The sequence below is a fragment of the Eulemur rufifrons genome, chromosome 19, assembly GCF_041146395.1.
Source record: "Eulemur rufifrons isolate Redbay chromosome 19, OSU_ERuf_1, whole genome shotgun sequence".
Taxonomy (NCBI): domain Eukaryota; kingdom Metazoa; phylum Chordata; class Mammalia; order Primates; family Lemuridae; genus Eulemur; species Eulemur rufifrons.
Window position 1 is genome coordinate 48,534,266 of NC_091001.1, and position 14,444 is coordinate 48,548,709.

General features: G+C 47.6%; 1 protein-coding gene across 1 annotated transcript in view; it reads right to left on the bottom strand.

Annotated features, from left to right (window-relative positions):
- Window positions 1-6,634: 6,634 nt before the first annotated feature.
- The window catches only part of TCF7L1 (transcription factor 7 like 1), a 150,932-nt gene continuing 143,122 nt past the window's right edge, over window positions 6,635-14,444 (bottom strand). Inside the window, exons 5-12 of the mRNA XM_069495184.1 lie at window positions 13,549-13,681; window positions 12,580-12,682; window positions 12,250-12,333; window positions 11,172-11,315; window positions 10,276-10,435; window positions 10,075-10,182; window positions 9,069-9,144; window positions 6,635-8,016 (exon numbers count right to left, since the gene is read on the bottom strand). Coding sequence (XP_069351285.1) covers window positions 7,583-8,016; window positions 9,069-9,144; window positions 10,075-10,182; window positions 10,276-10,435; window positions 11,172-11,315; window positions 12,250-12,333; window positions 12,580-12,682; window positions 13,549-13,681 — 1,242 coding nt within the window. The 3' untranslated portion in view covers window positions 6,635-7,582. The remainder of the gene's footprint in view (window positions 8,017-9,068; window positions 9,145-10,074; window positions 10,183-10,275; window positions 10,436-11,171; window positions 11,316-12,249; window positions 12,334-12,579; window positions 12,683-13,548; window positions 13,682-14,444) is intronic.

A 14,444-nucleotide genomic window follows, 5' to 3' on the forward strand; every position in this document is an offset into this window, starting at 1 on the left:
GTTTTGGAGACACGGTCTCCCTCTGTCCAGCTCTGTCACCCAGGCTGGAGTGCAGTGGCGAGGTCATAGCTCACTGCAGCCTCCAACTCCTGGGCTCAAGCGATCCTCAGATCTTGGAGATGCTGGGATTACAGGAGAGAGCCACCATGCCTGGCTCTAGTTTTTTTCTTTTAAACAAATACAAATACACTTTTTCCCTTCCTAATTCATGTATCTTCTCTTTTTTTTCCTATGCATATTCATTTTCTCCCCAAATTGGGATCATTGGGTAGTTTTGTATCCTACTGTGTACAGTTACTAATATGTTTATACATTAAATGTTGCTTGAAATCATTTTATGAATATTTGCCAGGCTAGCTGCTTTGTAGATAGTGATTTTAAAAAATGAATGGATAGGCCAGGCGAGGTGGCTCACACTTGTAATCCTAGCATTCTGGGAGACCAAGGCAGGTGGATCGCTTGAGGTAAGGAGTTCAAGACCAGCCTGAGCAACAGTGTGACCCTGTCTCTACTAAAGATAGAAAAAATTAGCCATGAGTGGTGGCCTGCACCTGTTGTCCCAGCTACTCAGGAGGCTGAGGCAGGAGGATCCCTTTAGCCCAGGAATTTGAGGTTGCTGTGAGCTAGACTGACGCCACGGCACTCTAGCCCGGGCAACAGAGCGAGACTCTGTCTCAAAAATAAATAAATAAATTTTAAAAATAAACATATGAGTGGTCTTAAATGGTATTATATGAAAAAAAGCTGCTTCTGCACAGCAAAAGAAACAATTAATGAAGCAAAGAGACAACCTACAGAATGGGAGAAAATATTTGCAAACTATCTGTCCAAAAAGGGATCAATAACTAGAATATAAAAGGAACTCATACAACTCCATAGCAAAAAACCAAATAATCTGATTTAAAAATGAGCAAAAGATCTGCTGAATATACATTTCTCAAAAGAAGACTTATAAATGGGTGGCACTCATCTGTCCTAGCACTCTGGGAAGCCAGGTCCGGAGGATTCCTTGGGCTCAGGAGTTCGAGACCAGCCTGAGCAAGAGCAAGACCCTGTTTCTACTAAAAATAGAAAAATTAACTGGGTGTCCTGTTTTATGCCTGTAGTTCCATCTACGTGGGAGGCTGAGGCAAGGGGATGGCTTGAGCCCAGGAAATTGAGGTTGCAACAAACAAACAAAAAACAAATGGCCAACAGGTACATGAAAAAATGCTCAACATCACTAATTATTAGGAAAATGCAAAGCAAAGTCACAGTGAGGCCAGCATGGCGGCTCATGCCTGTAATCCCAGTGCTTTGGGGAGCCGAAGCAGGATGACCACTTCAGGCCAGGAGTTTGAGACCAGCCCGGGAAATATAGCAAGACCTCGTTTCTACCAAAAATTTTTTAAAAAAATTAGCCAGACATGGCAGAAAATTCCTGTAGTCCTAGCTACTCAAGAGGCTGAGGTGGGAAGATCCTTTGATACCAGGAGTTCAAGGCTATAGTGAGCTATGATCCTGCCACTGCACTCCAGCCTGGGTGATGGAGTGAGACCCTGTCTCTAAAACAAAACAAAACACCACAGTGAAGTATCTCACCCCAGTTAGAATGGCTAGTAAAGACAAAAAATACCAAATGCTGATGAAGAAAGGAGAATGCTCTTACACTGTTGGTGGGAATGTAAATTTGTACCACCATTATGGAAAACAGTATGGAGGTTATTCAAAAAACTAAAAACTACCATATGATCTAGCAGTCCCACTACTGGGCACATGTCCAAAAGAAAGGAAATAAATATATCTAAGAACTCTCCACTACCATCTTTACTGTAGCATTATTCACAATAGGTGAGATACAGAGTCACCCTAAGTGTCCAACAGGTGAATGGATTAAGAAAATGTAGTATATATGCATAATGGAATATTATTTGGCCATAAAAAATTAAATTCTGTCATTTGCAGCAATGTGGATGGAACTGGAGGTTGTTAAGTGAAATAAGTCAGGTACAGAAAGGCAAATATCACATGTTCTCATATGTAGGGGCTAAAAAGATGCATTTCATGGAGGTAGAGAATAGAATGGTGATTACCAGAAGCAGACGGTGGGGGGGATGAAGAAAAGGTGGTTAATGGAAACAAAAATAGAAGGAATAATTACTAGTATTCAATAGTACAGTAGAAAAATGCTAGTTAACAATAATTGATTATATATTTCAAAATAGCTAGAAGAATTGTAATGTTTGCAACACAAAGGATAGATAAATGTTTCAGGTGCTATCCCAATTACCCTGATTTGATCATTACACATTGTATACATGTATCAAAATATCACATGTACCCCCAAAATATGTACAACCATGATGTATGTGTTTTTTTAAATGATAAATCTTAACTTCATGGAGCATATAATCTAGTGGGGCAAATAAATACTAAACATCTACACAAATGTGTGTGTGCACGTGCACATTTTAAGCACTGCCGAAAAGAAAAGAAACTGAGATCAGTTGAGGTAGCAACACTTGAGCTGAAGACCAAAGGTTGTAGGTATGTGTCAGGTGAGGGTGAAGGGAAGAGGAGATACAGCATGTGCAATGACAGATTGGAACCTGGTATTTTTGGTAATTCTAAAGACCACAATATCAGATAGCAGAGAGCAAGGAAAATGGCAAGGAAGGAGGCTGGAGCGGAGGCTGGAGTACGTGATCTGGGAGTGGTCCACAGCATAAATCTATTTGTTTTGTGTTTTTTCTCCAGGCAGTGTTAGGGAGTAGGGATAGGGGTAGGAGTAGAGAAGGCAGATTATTGCACTAACTCCCAACTCACACCAATTTGGTTTAAGGGAGTGGTAGGAAATAATAAATATGTAAATTTCTTTGAACCCTTTTATGATAAAAACAATCAACAAACTGGGAAAACAAGGGAAATTCCTTAACCTGAAAGAAGCCTTGGACAAAAAAAAAATCCATAACCAACATTATATTTAACTGTAAAAGACTGGATGCTTTCTCTCTAAGATGAAGAACAATGATGCCTGCTCTCACCACTTCTATGCGACATTGTACTGGAGGTTCCAGCCAGGACAGGTAGGCAAAAACAAGAAAAAAAAAAAGGCATCCAGATTGGAAAGGAAGAAGTAAAACTATTGCTATTTGCAGCTGACACAATCTTCTCTTTTTCTTGGCGACAGCACCTTGCTGTCACCCCGGCTGCAGTGCAGTGGCCCAATCATAGCTCACTGTAACTTAAAATTCCTGGACTCAAGTGATCCTCCTGCCTAAGCCTCAAAAATACTGGAATTACAGGTATGAGCCATCATGCCCAGCTGAAATCAACTGTACTAGTATGTCTAAACCTTTGCAGTGGACAACCTGAAAATGAAACTAAGAAACAATTCCATGTATGATAGTACCAAAAATAATAAAATCCTTAGAAATAAATTTAACAAAAGAAGTACAAAACTTGTACTGTAAAAACTACAAAATACTGTTGAAAGAAATCTAAGGAGACCTAAATAAATGGAAAGATGTCCCATATTCATGGATTATAAGACTTCATTGTGTTAACATGACTGGGCTCCCACGTTGATTTACACTCCCTATTAAAATCCCAGCTGGCTTTTTGCAGAATTGACAACCAGGTTCTAAAATTCTTATGGAAACATAAAAGGCCCAGAAAATATAAAACAGACTTGAAAAAGAAGAACAAAACTGGAGGACTCACACTTCCTAATTTTAAAACTCGCCACAAAGCTATAGTCATTAGGACAGTGTGGTACAGGCATAAAGAAAAATATCTTTGCTAGGCCGGGCGCGGTGGCTCACGCCTGTAATCCTAGCACTCTGGGAGGCCGAGGCGGGTGGATCGCTCGAGGTCAGGAGTTCGAGACCAGCCTGAGCAAGAGCGAGACCCCGTCTCTATTAAAAATAGAAAGAAATTATCTGGCCAACTAAAATATATATAGAAAAAATTAGCCGGGCATGGTGGCGCATGCCTGTAGTCCCAGCTACTCGGGAGGCTGAGGCAGTAGGATCGCTTAAGCCCAGGAGTTTGAGGTTGCTGTGAGCTAGGCTGATGCCACGGCACTCACTGTAGCCAGGGCAACAGAGCGAGACTCTGTCTCAAAAAAAAAAAAAAAAGAAAAATATCTTTGCTAACTAGCTCATAGGTCAGCTTCACATACTAGCCCTGCCATACTACCTTCTGAAATAATTGGTTTTAAGAAGTGTTCTTCTTCATTATAAATTTATTTCTGATTAAAAAATACACATGTAAATAATTCCAGACAATACAAAACCGTATGGAGCAGAAGCCAGGATTTCCATAGCTCTCTCTCAAGAGTATATCCTTTTAGTCTATGTTATTCCAAACTGACTTTAAAAATAATTTGTCTGCTTTGTTTTTATTACTTGCTGTTTGTATGGCAGTGGGTCAGTTTGTCTTAATTGTGAATTTTTTTCCTGAACCGCAAAAGATCTTTTTTCCTCCCCAAAGTCATAACAATATGGTATATCCCTCTGGAAAAAGGTGAATGTTACCAATAGAGTCTGTTACTCTCATTTCAGCTTTGATTTTTGTCCTTGAGAACCTTGTCCTCCCTGCTGATCTGTTTCTAAATCAAGAGAAATGAAGAAAAAAATACTGTGACCTAAGAGAAACCCTCGTCTGGGGTTCGGTGGCAAGTCTGGGCTGGCGGGGCGGGGGTGGCTTCGGGGTTTGCACCTGCACTTTGGTGACGTTGTTCTCCTGTGTTCCCTTCATTTCTGCTGGTGGCTTTCATCCTTTCCTGCTGTGCGTGCGTGTGGAGGGAGCATGTGGAAACACGGCTATGACCAAAGGGAGATGCCAGCCTGGGCAGGCTGCGCTGCTGCCCACCCTGCCTGGGGCCTTGGCTCTGTGCTGTAGTTGGCCCTTGAGTACGGCATTGCGCTCTGTACTGTCCGTCTCTGCACACCTAGGAGACAGCTGCAGGTAGAGGTGCTTTTCTACTGAGGCTTCTTACTTTGGACAGGGATGTGCCCTAAAAAGACATAGCAGACGGTGAAATGCTGATGAGCAAAGGGCTACTTTGAACACACTGTTCTCTTAAAGGCTTCAGCAGTAACCCATGACAGGAGGCTAAAAGCGTGCTTTATTGCCTGCAAGTCTAACCTGTCCGCCAGGAGTTCTTCACCTTTTCCGATATTTTATATGACTAGAAACAGAGCGAGACTCTGTCTCAAAAAAAAAAAAAAAAAAAAAGTTACAGTAAACTAAAGCTAACTTATTATTGAAGAAAAATATTTCTTTATAAATTTAGTATAGCCTAAGTGTAGAGTGTTTATGAAGTCTACAGTAGTGTACAGTAATGTCCTAGGTCTTCACTTTCACTCACCACTCACTCTGTTTCCCAGAGCAACTTCCTGATCTGAAAGGTCTATTCACGGTTAAGTGTCCTATATAAGTGTACCAATTTTTATCTTTTTTTTTCTTTTTAAGACAGGTTCTCACTCTGTCATCCGGGCTATAGTACAGTGGCACGATCATAGCTCACTGTAACCTCAAACTCCTGGGCTCAAGGGATCCTCCTGCCTCGGCCTCAAGTAGCTGGGACTACAGGCTCGTGCCATGACACCAGGATAATTTTTATATTTTGTAGAGATAGGGTCTTGCTATATTACCCAGGCTGGTTTTGAACTCCTGGGCTCGAGCAATCGTCCTGCCTTAGCCTCCCAAAGTGCTGGGATTCCTGGTATGAGCCACTGTGCCTGGCCCTTTTTAATCTTTTACACCATATTTTTTATTGCAACTTTTCTATGTTTAGATACACAAATACTTAACACTGTGTTACAGCTGCCTACAGAATTCAGTAGAGTAACATGCTGTACTGGTTCGGAGCCTAGTAGCGATGGGCTATACCGTACAGCTCAGCTGTGTAGTGGGCTGCACCACCTGGGTTTGTGGCAGTGCACTGTGTGATGTTCAGGCAATGATAAAATGGAGTAATGACGCATTTCTGAGAACTTCAGTTGTTAAGCGATGCAGGACTGTGTACAAAATGTCTAGAATAGACAGGTTTACAGACAAAGGAGATTGGTGGTTGCTTAGGGCCAGTAGGAGGGTAGGGAGGAACTGGGAAAACAGAGTGATATTCAAAGGGTATGGGGTTTAAGAGTGATGAAAATGTTCTAAAATTGACTGTGGTGATGGATACACAACTCTGAACATACTAAAAACCAATAATTGTATATTTTAAGTAAGTCAATTGTAGCTTTAAACAGGTAAATCATATCTCAATAAAGCTGTTAAACAAACTGCAGTCCCCGGTACTAGGGAAAGCATACAGAGGATGTGCCTGACTTCTTGGCAGTCAGAAGTCAAGTAGGTGTTAAAAGCATAAGCAGAATGTCTTCCAAATTAATTTAAATCAACTGTAATATAACAAGATTCCCCCCTTCACATCTCAGTCATTAATACTGACTGGTCTATGCACATTTGAGACCAGAAGCTGTGCTGGAGTTTTCTAATTGTGTCAGCATGTTTTACATCCCCCTCCAACAAGTGGCAGTCCTCCTCCTTTGCTCATTTGCAAAAATCTAACATAGGGCTTGGTATGAAAAAAGTGGTTTGATTCAACAAAAGGACTAAAGAAACACTCAGAAAAGGTCTTGCAATTGCAATTTTATTTTCTTTTGTGAAAATAAACAACTGGGAGTTTAAATTCCTCCAAAAATCATAAAAACAAAAAGAAATACACACAGAAGAAGCATGTGAGGTGATGGGGGAGGGAGGAGGGTCTTTAGAACTTTGGCAGATTGTGCTGGCACTGCCCCAGGTGACAAGAGCCAGACCGTGGAGCCCGGTCCTGTCTGCCACTCTGGGACTGCGAGGGGACGGTCTCCACCGGCAAGGAGGGGGAGGAATACAGACTTCTTCACTGGGGAAGTGGCAGGCACCTTGAGTCCCTTTAAATGTGGGGTTGAACCATTTCGGAGGACCACATTCCCCACCGGAAGTTGGGGGCTGGTGGGGTCTGGGTCCACTGCGGGAGGGGGATGCTGGTGGAAACAAATCAGGCCACGATGTCTTCTCACATGGTGACGGCCTTCCACTGGGCAGAGGACAAAAGGGTCGAAGGGGAAGAACCCATGGTCTTGAGCAGATGATGGAAACCTGGGCTGGGTAACGGGACATGAGCAGGACTGGCCGTAGAGGCAGAGTCCCTGGCTAGCAATCAGGGCAGTGGCAAACATGCAGACCGAGTGGGGAAGCTGAGGCAGGTAGGGACAGCGAGAGAGAGGAGGCAGGAGGCAGAGAGAGAGAGGTATACAGAAAGGCATCTTCTGCCCAGGTCCATCCACCACAGCACATAAGGGATGAATAGCACACTACTTTTCAGTTCTTTCTTGTAAAGATTTTTTTTTTGTTGTTTTGTTTTGTTTTTTAAAAAAGCCTTAAGATCAGCTACTGGTTACATCTACAAAATGTAAAGTGCTGTTGTTATCAGTCACTTTACAGAACAGTCCAGAGTGGTCAAATATTGACCAATAAAGTTTCCTTTTCTTTTTTCTTCTGAATTTCTACTCGATGAGTCACGTGACAGCCTGCATAGGTCAGGGGCGGCTTAGTGGGCAGACTTGGTGACCAGGGAAAGAGGCTGGGCCTGCAGCACTGGCAGGGCCTGGTGGGCATGGAGCGTGGCTGGGAAGGACGGGGGAGAGGTCAGCAGAGCTGTGGGCATGGACCCGAGGGGGAGGGGCCGGGACAGGATGGGGGGCTGGCTGCCCATCTGGCCAGAGGAGGCGGCTACAGCCTTGGCCGACAGGAAGGCAGCGGAGTGCAGCGCCAGCTGGGCACGGGTCTCCGGCTTGGTGGTGAGGGAGAGGGGCTGGGCTTGCTCCGAGTGGGTGGCAGCAGGGGCAGCTGGGGAGGCCAAGGCTGCAGAGGGGGTGGCAGGGGAGTCCAGCATGCTGCCGTGGGAGGAGGCAGGGCTGTCACAGGGCTTCTCAGGGGGCAGGTACTGAACACATGGCTTCTTGCTCTTGGAGGCCAGAGCCCCTAGGAGAAAAAAATGCAAGAAAGAGTGAGCAGCTGTAGCTCTGGGAGAGGTAGAGGCTAAGGATCAGCCCTGGCTATGCACATGGACTTTGGAAACATAGGGATGCTTAAGCAAGGACCTGAAATTACTTCCAAGGCTTCTAGGACGAGAAAACTGCTTTCAAGAATATCCAGTGTATAGAGAAGGGGCAACGCTCAAACCAACAAAGACTTAGTAAGGGAAAACAGCTCAGTCTTCCTTTCCTAAATGTCCTAACTTTTGGAATGGATCTCTACTCAATTTCCTTTACAATCTTTGGCTCAATGGTACAGAGATAGTACACACCTGCTGAGCAGCATGGCATGCAGTGGGTTTTGCATATTAGACATTTTTCGCTTACATGTACTCCTATGTAGATGTCTCTCACATTATGTAGATACAAGGAGGGAAGAAATGGGAGATGGAGAGCACTTTTGATGGTGCAAGCAGCTGTACACTTGTCCTAGAGTGAGCAGGAGATGGGGGCGTGACCCAAATACTTGTCACAATGTGGGCACCTCTCTGTGCTAGGTGCGATTTTGGTATAAAAAGATTTAGCACAGATTTTGGACACAAACTGGCCCCTAAACCTAAGCAAACCATTTCTTTTGGTGTTCAGCCAAAGAAACATTGGAGGAAAGCCTGACTCTACCGGATTCACTGCTAGCTGGTACGCCAGCCTCTCATGTGCTGCCCTCCTACGGAAACTTCAAGGACAATTTCAACCACACTCCATTAACCCTGAAGTAGGATGCAACTCAGTCGAATTGAAAAGCGCCCACGTTTTGAAGCGAGACCGTCCTGGGTTCAAATCCTGTTGCCACCACTTGACAAGCAGAGTGACTTGGAAAATCCCTTAACTTCTCCGAGTCTCTTAATCGGCCACCTCTAAAAAGGGTAATAACACCACCTGAGTAGGCTGAGGCTACGAAGAGGCAGAGCCCTGCCAATGACAGCTGTTAGAAGACAGCACGGACCCACCACGCTGCCTCGGCAGGAAGGAGAGTGAAGAGGGCAGTGGCCCCGGACTCACCCTCTGCCTCTTGGACCTGCGCCTGGGACTGTGTCTGGGACAGCTGCTTTTCTCTCTTCCTCTTCTTTTTCTTACCCTGGGAGAGATGGCCAAAGGAACAGGTAAGCAGGGAGGGAATAAAGCCAACTCATCGGGGGGACCCCCGATCGGGGAGAAGACAGGACATCGTTCCTACTGCTCTTGGCCCCCTGGTGAGGGCACTGGAGGGGAGTGGGACCGGAGGCGGAGGGAGCCTCAGTCCCCACACAGACACTTTTCCCCTCCAGGCCGGCTGTCCAGGCCTTCCTGGAAGACTTCCTCCTGCCCCTGCCCTTCAGGCTTGTTTTCTGTTTCTCTTCCTAGAACAGAACAGTGATTCTTTTTTTTCCTGAGATCCTCCTGGCTCAGCCTCCTGAGTAGCTGGGACTACAGGCACGCACCACCACACCTTGCTGCTTTTTCTATTTTTTGGTAAAGATGGGGTCTTGCTATGTTGCTCAGGCTGGTCTCCAACTCCTGGCCTCAAATGATCCTCCCACCTCGGGCTCCCAAAGTGCTGGGGTTACAGGTGTGAACCACCGTGCCAGGACTAAAACAGCGGTTCTTAACCTTTTTTGATGGGTCCCAGGTCTCTTTGAAAATCTGATGCAGCCATGGATTCTCTTACCAGAAAAAAAGCAAATAAGGACATATATTCAAAAATCTGCCTAGTTTCCAGAAGTTTATAGACAAGCTCCCCTGAGGCTCATACGCTGGTCTCTGGGCCCCAGGCTAGCACTGCGCCCTGTGTTACGGAATCAAAAGTGGAGTCCAGTTAAAATGGTAATGACACGAATTTAAGTCTGGCCTCAGGATATCTTGTTGACCTCTTAAGAATTTAAAATGCCTTCCCTATTTCTAGAGAAATATGGGCTTCTCCCTGTCTTAAGAGCCTTCTATAAATGTAGTTGCTTTCCTTTTCTCCTCCCCCCCATGCAGAGGCTGCTCCTGGGGTCTGAGTGTCCCCCTGCCCAGGGCGAGCACTTACGTAGTTGTCCCGCGCTGACCAGGTCGGGTAGAGCTGGGAGTGAAGCTGCCGCTCCTTCCGGGCCAGCTCGTAGTACTTGGCCTGTTCTTCTCGAGAAAGGTTGTGCCACTGAGGGAGGGAGGGCCAGAGACGGCAAGGGCGGTCAGTGCTGGGATGCTGGCCGACCCCGCCGCCTGGAGGGTAGGGGCGGGCGGGCCTTACCTTCCGCCCCAGGATTTGGTTGATGGCTGCGCTTTCCTTCAGCGTGCACTCAGCCACCACCTTGGCCCTCATCTCCTTCATGTATAACATGAAGGCATTAAGAGGCTTCTTCACGTGGGGTTTCTTTTCTTCCTCCTTTTTCACGGTGACCGGCGATTTCCTGGGAAGGCACATGGCTGCAGGTTAGCATGTGTCAGGAGGCATCCGGCTCACCAGTCACTGCCTCTGGGGACGGCTCGTGAGCTGCTGGGATGCCACTCGCGTGGCCCCGTGGCTGCTCCGGCACTTGAGCATCTTCCCCAAGTAGTTCCCACCCTCTGAGTGATCTTCAAGCCATATTCTTTGAAATTCTACACTCTCATGTCCTGACACAAGGCAGAGGGTGGTGGGAGAGCTGTGATTAACTCCCCTCGAGCTGGCAGGCGCTGGCCACGGGTGACAGGAAGGGGCACAGGGTACTCAGAAGACACAAGGGGGCTCTCCGTGGCCGTGGAGCACCGACTGGCCTCCTGTCATCTTCATGGCATGGTGGACAAGGCAGGGCCCTGGTGCTCAGCTCAGCTGGAAAGAAAATACTTTTTCCTTTCTGGGCCTCACATTTTCATGTGTAATATGGGGGAGGGTGGTGAGGGGAGCTAAAAGCTTTCTCAGGTTCTCTTTCAGCCACTAAAATCTGGTTGTAAAACTCTCCTTAATGGGAGACAAGATGCACGATGTCCCTGAAAGGACGGGACCACAGCAAGTCGGAGGGAATGATTCCCAAGGGAGAGGACCTGGCTGAGGGGCTGCTGGGCTGCCTGCCAGACGGGACCCGGAGAGAAACACAAACGCATCTGCTGCTCAGAGACTGCCCCCCAGGACTGCCCTCCCGCCCCGACTGGCTGCCTCTTACTTACGCGCTCACCGCGGGGCTCAGGCTGGGCGGTGCTGGTTCCTGCTTGACGATGGGCGAGACGATGGCGGGGTGGGGGATCCCTGAGGTGGGCAGACCGGGATGGGCGGGAGCCACCATGTGAGGGGAGAACCGACTGGAAACCAGGCTGCGTATCAGGTGGGAACAGACGACAACAGAGGGACTCAGGCTGAATGCCTGTCACCCAGCAGAGGACATGGGTGGCTCCCTTCCCTGAGAGCATAGGCATGTAAACACCTCTGCTGTGGCATAGTTTGAGGAACAGAAGGCCACTCGCTGTCTTCTAGAAAACCAGGTTTGGGAAACACCTAACAATCCCCCCTGACCCTCGCCAAATACCCAGGGTACCTATATCTGGTGCTGGAAACAGGTAGGATGAAACACACAAAAGTAGAGGGTCAGAGGCCAGGGTACACAGGGGGAAATAAGGGCTTATGCTGCGGGTGGCATTTCCTCTGTCACTGGTGGTCCCATTGTCAGGTAGAGCCAGCCCCTGAGACGGAAATCCTCTTTCACCGTCTCCTCTCTTGACATTATTTCAGAAAAAATTTATCTTGTCCCAGTCTCTGGCATCAGTGTGATATGGAGTAAGACATTTCCAATTTATGATTTTTTTTTTGCTTTATGAGGGTACAAAAACAGTATGCATTTAGTACACTCCTTGACTTAGATGGGGTTATGTCTGGGTAAACCCACTGTTAATCGAAAATATTGTAAGGTGAAAGTGACTTACGATATTTTCAATTTACACTGGGTTTACCGGGACATAACCCCACCTTGAGTCAAAGAGCATCTGTACTCAAAACGCTTCTATGCCACTAAGTCCACGGCAGGAGGGGAGAGTGCGAGGGCTTTGAAATTATTCTCTTCGAGAGATGGGAAAGAGTGACCTATGGTCTCCGTTCCCACCTGGGGGTCAGGCGCGTGGGCCATGGGAAGGCTCCTTATTGCAGAGAGGCGGGAGGAAGGGTGAGCCCATGCCTTCTCGGTCACTGAAGAGAAAGGCTGTTTCACAGCCAGACACAGCACGGCCACCAGCAGACAAGCATCCCGGGACTCACCTGGACATGGAGGCGTTCATGGCGAGGGCAGGGTAAGGGTGCCGGAAGCCACCAGGAGGAAGGGAGTACATGGGCTGTCCTTGCCTGTGAGGGCCGGGAGCAAGGAAACCTGGTTAGCACGTCGGGAAAGTCAGGAGGGAGAGGGGGCTGGGAAGAAAGGGTGAGGACAGGGGCAGGTGGGAAGGAAACGTCGGGAGCCAGCCTCCCGGAGCGGTCTCGGTCCTGGGCGTTTCCTCTGAGGGGGCTTGGTGGGAGGGCAGGCTGGGGGCACAGAGGCAGAGCGCAGCGCAAGGAAGGAACAAGGGCGAGAAAGGCTGCAAGTTTCCTTACTGTGGGACGAGCCAGCCGAGGGGGTGGGGGATTTGTCCGACAGCTCCGGGAGAGAGTGGGTAATATGGTGACAGCTCAGATGGGTGGTGGGGCCGGGGGATTCCTGCTTCCAAAGAGAGAGGTGTCAGACTTTAAGGCATCACCTTAAAGAACATCATCTGGGGGCGTCTTGCCCCATGTCCTGTGGCCCTGGCGCTCTGGAGCCTGGAAGGCCCTTTCCTCTCATCACCCTTGCTCTCTGTCACCTCCCTGGCAGCTCTGGCTAGTCAGTCAAGGACACGTTCAGGGAGGGTCAGACTAATGCATCTTCTTTGTGGCCACGCAGATCCCATCTCTGTGGGCAGGAGTAACTCCCAGCCGCCCGGCACGCAGGGGGCTTGTAAGAGAGGGAGCTGTGGCAGCCCCAGCCAGCCTTTAACCAACTTGCCAGAAAACCTGCCTCCTTCACGGAGAAATAAACTTTGGGTTTCTATTCCACATCTGTCCTCCTTATTATCTGTAACTTGTAACCATTATTTCCCCAAAGAGGGGCACCAAAAATGCGTCACCACCCACGGCGATTCTGTGGACTTGCTATGAAGACCGTGGCTCCCTGGGATGGACAGGTCTGATGGGAGAGTAAAAAAAAAAATAACAGCCAGCTCAGCCTCAATGCTTTATAGCTATATTTATAAGTCTGGCTAGACTGATTACTTTATTTGAAAATGTCCAGTTCAGGGCAAAGGTCTTGGCTTGGAGAAGCACAGCCCGCAGCTGGGCTAGACTTCGACAGAGCAGCCCCACACGCTTATGGTAATTCCCTTCGGTCCTCACCATGGCCATGACCCTGTGGTGTAAAGGGTGGGGACTCTCGAGACTTGGAGGCATGACTGGAAGCCAGGTCTGCCTCACTCAAGGGCTGTCATGCTCCCCCGCCAAGGAACGCCTGCCCACCCTGCAGGGGCACTGCCCGAGCGGCAGACCACTCACCTGTCTTTGGATCGATCTCCGGGGAGAGGTGTGTGGGAGGGGAGCCAGGGGAGAAGTGGTCGTTGCTGTAGGTGATGAGGGGTGTCAGTGGATGCATGTGATGTGGGTGCTGGACAACAGGAACTTTATTAGACTGAAAGAGAGAAAAAAGACAAGGCACAGTTGCCAAGGAGATGGAGAGTAAAGTCAGCTGTTGTTTACTGAGTCGAGTATGTGCCAGGTATTTCCCATGTAACATCCCATCAGTCCTCAGAACAGCCCGTGAGAGGTGGCAGCAACAGAATTCGAGAAGGGATCTGCCACCCTTCAGCACACCCTCTCCCAGGCAGCCCCCGACATTCCCTTCCTGTACACTGTGCGCTGGCAGGTGCCACAGGCTGCTGGGCGACGACCTGTGAATCTGAAAAGGTTCAACACACACTTTCCAAATAAACATCAGAGAAATGGCAGCTCCCAAGTTAAGTCTGAGAAGAGAACAGAGCAGTGGGGATTGTCTCCATCAGACCTCAGTGAGCAGTCACCACATTCCGGCCTCACAGGCACGACCCCACAGCACGTAAAACACCTCTCTCTGTAGCACTTCACTCAGGTGACCTAGTTACCACATTTTATTTAAAACACCACCAAATGTTAAGAGTACCATTATTTCATATAGCTACGAAGAAAGAAAAAAACACTGGCATGCCATGAATGCATCTTGATTTCAGAGATGTTAAAATGTGAAAAACCTGTGCATCCTAGAATTGGTAAACTGAATTAACTTTTTAATTGTTTTCACCTATTCTGACTCAATAATAAAGCTCTTTTTTTTTTCTTTTTAGAGACAGAGTCTCTCACTCTGTCACACAGCTGGAGTGCTGTGGTGTGATCATAGCATATTTCAGTATTGAACTTGG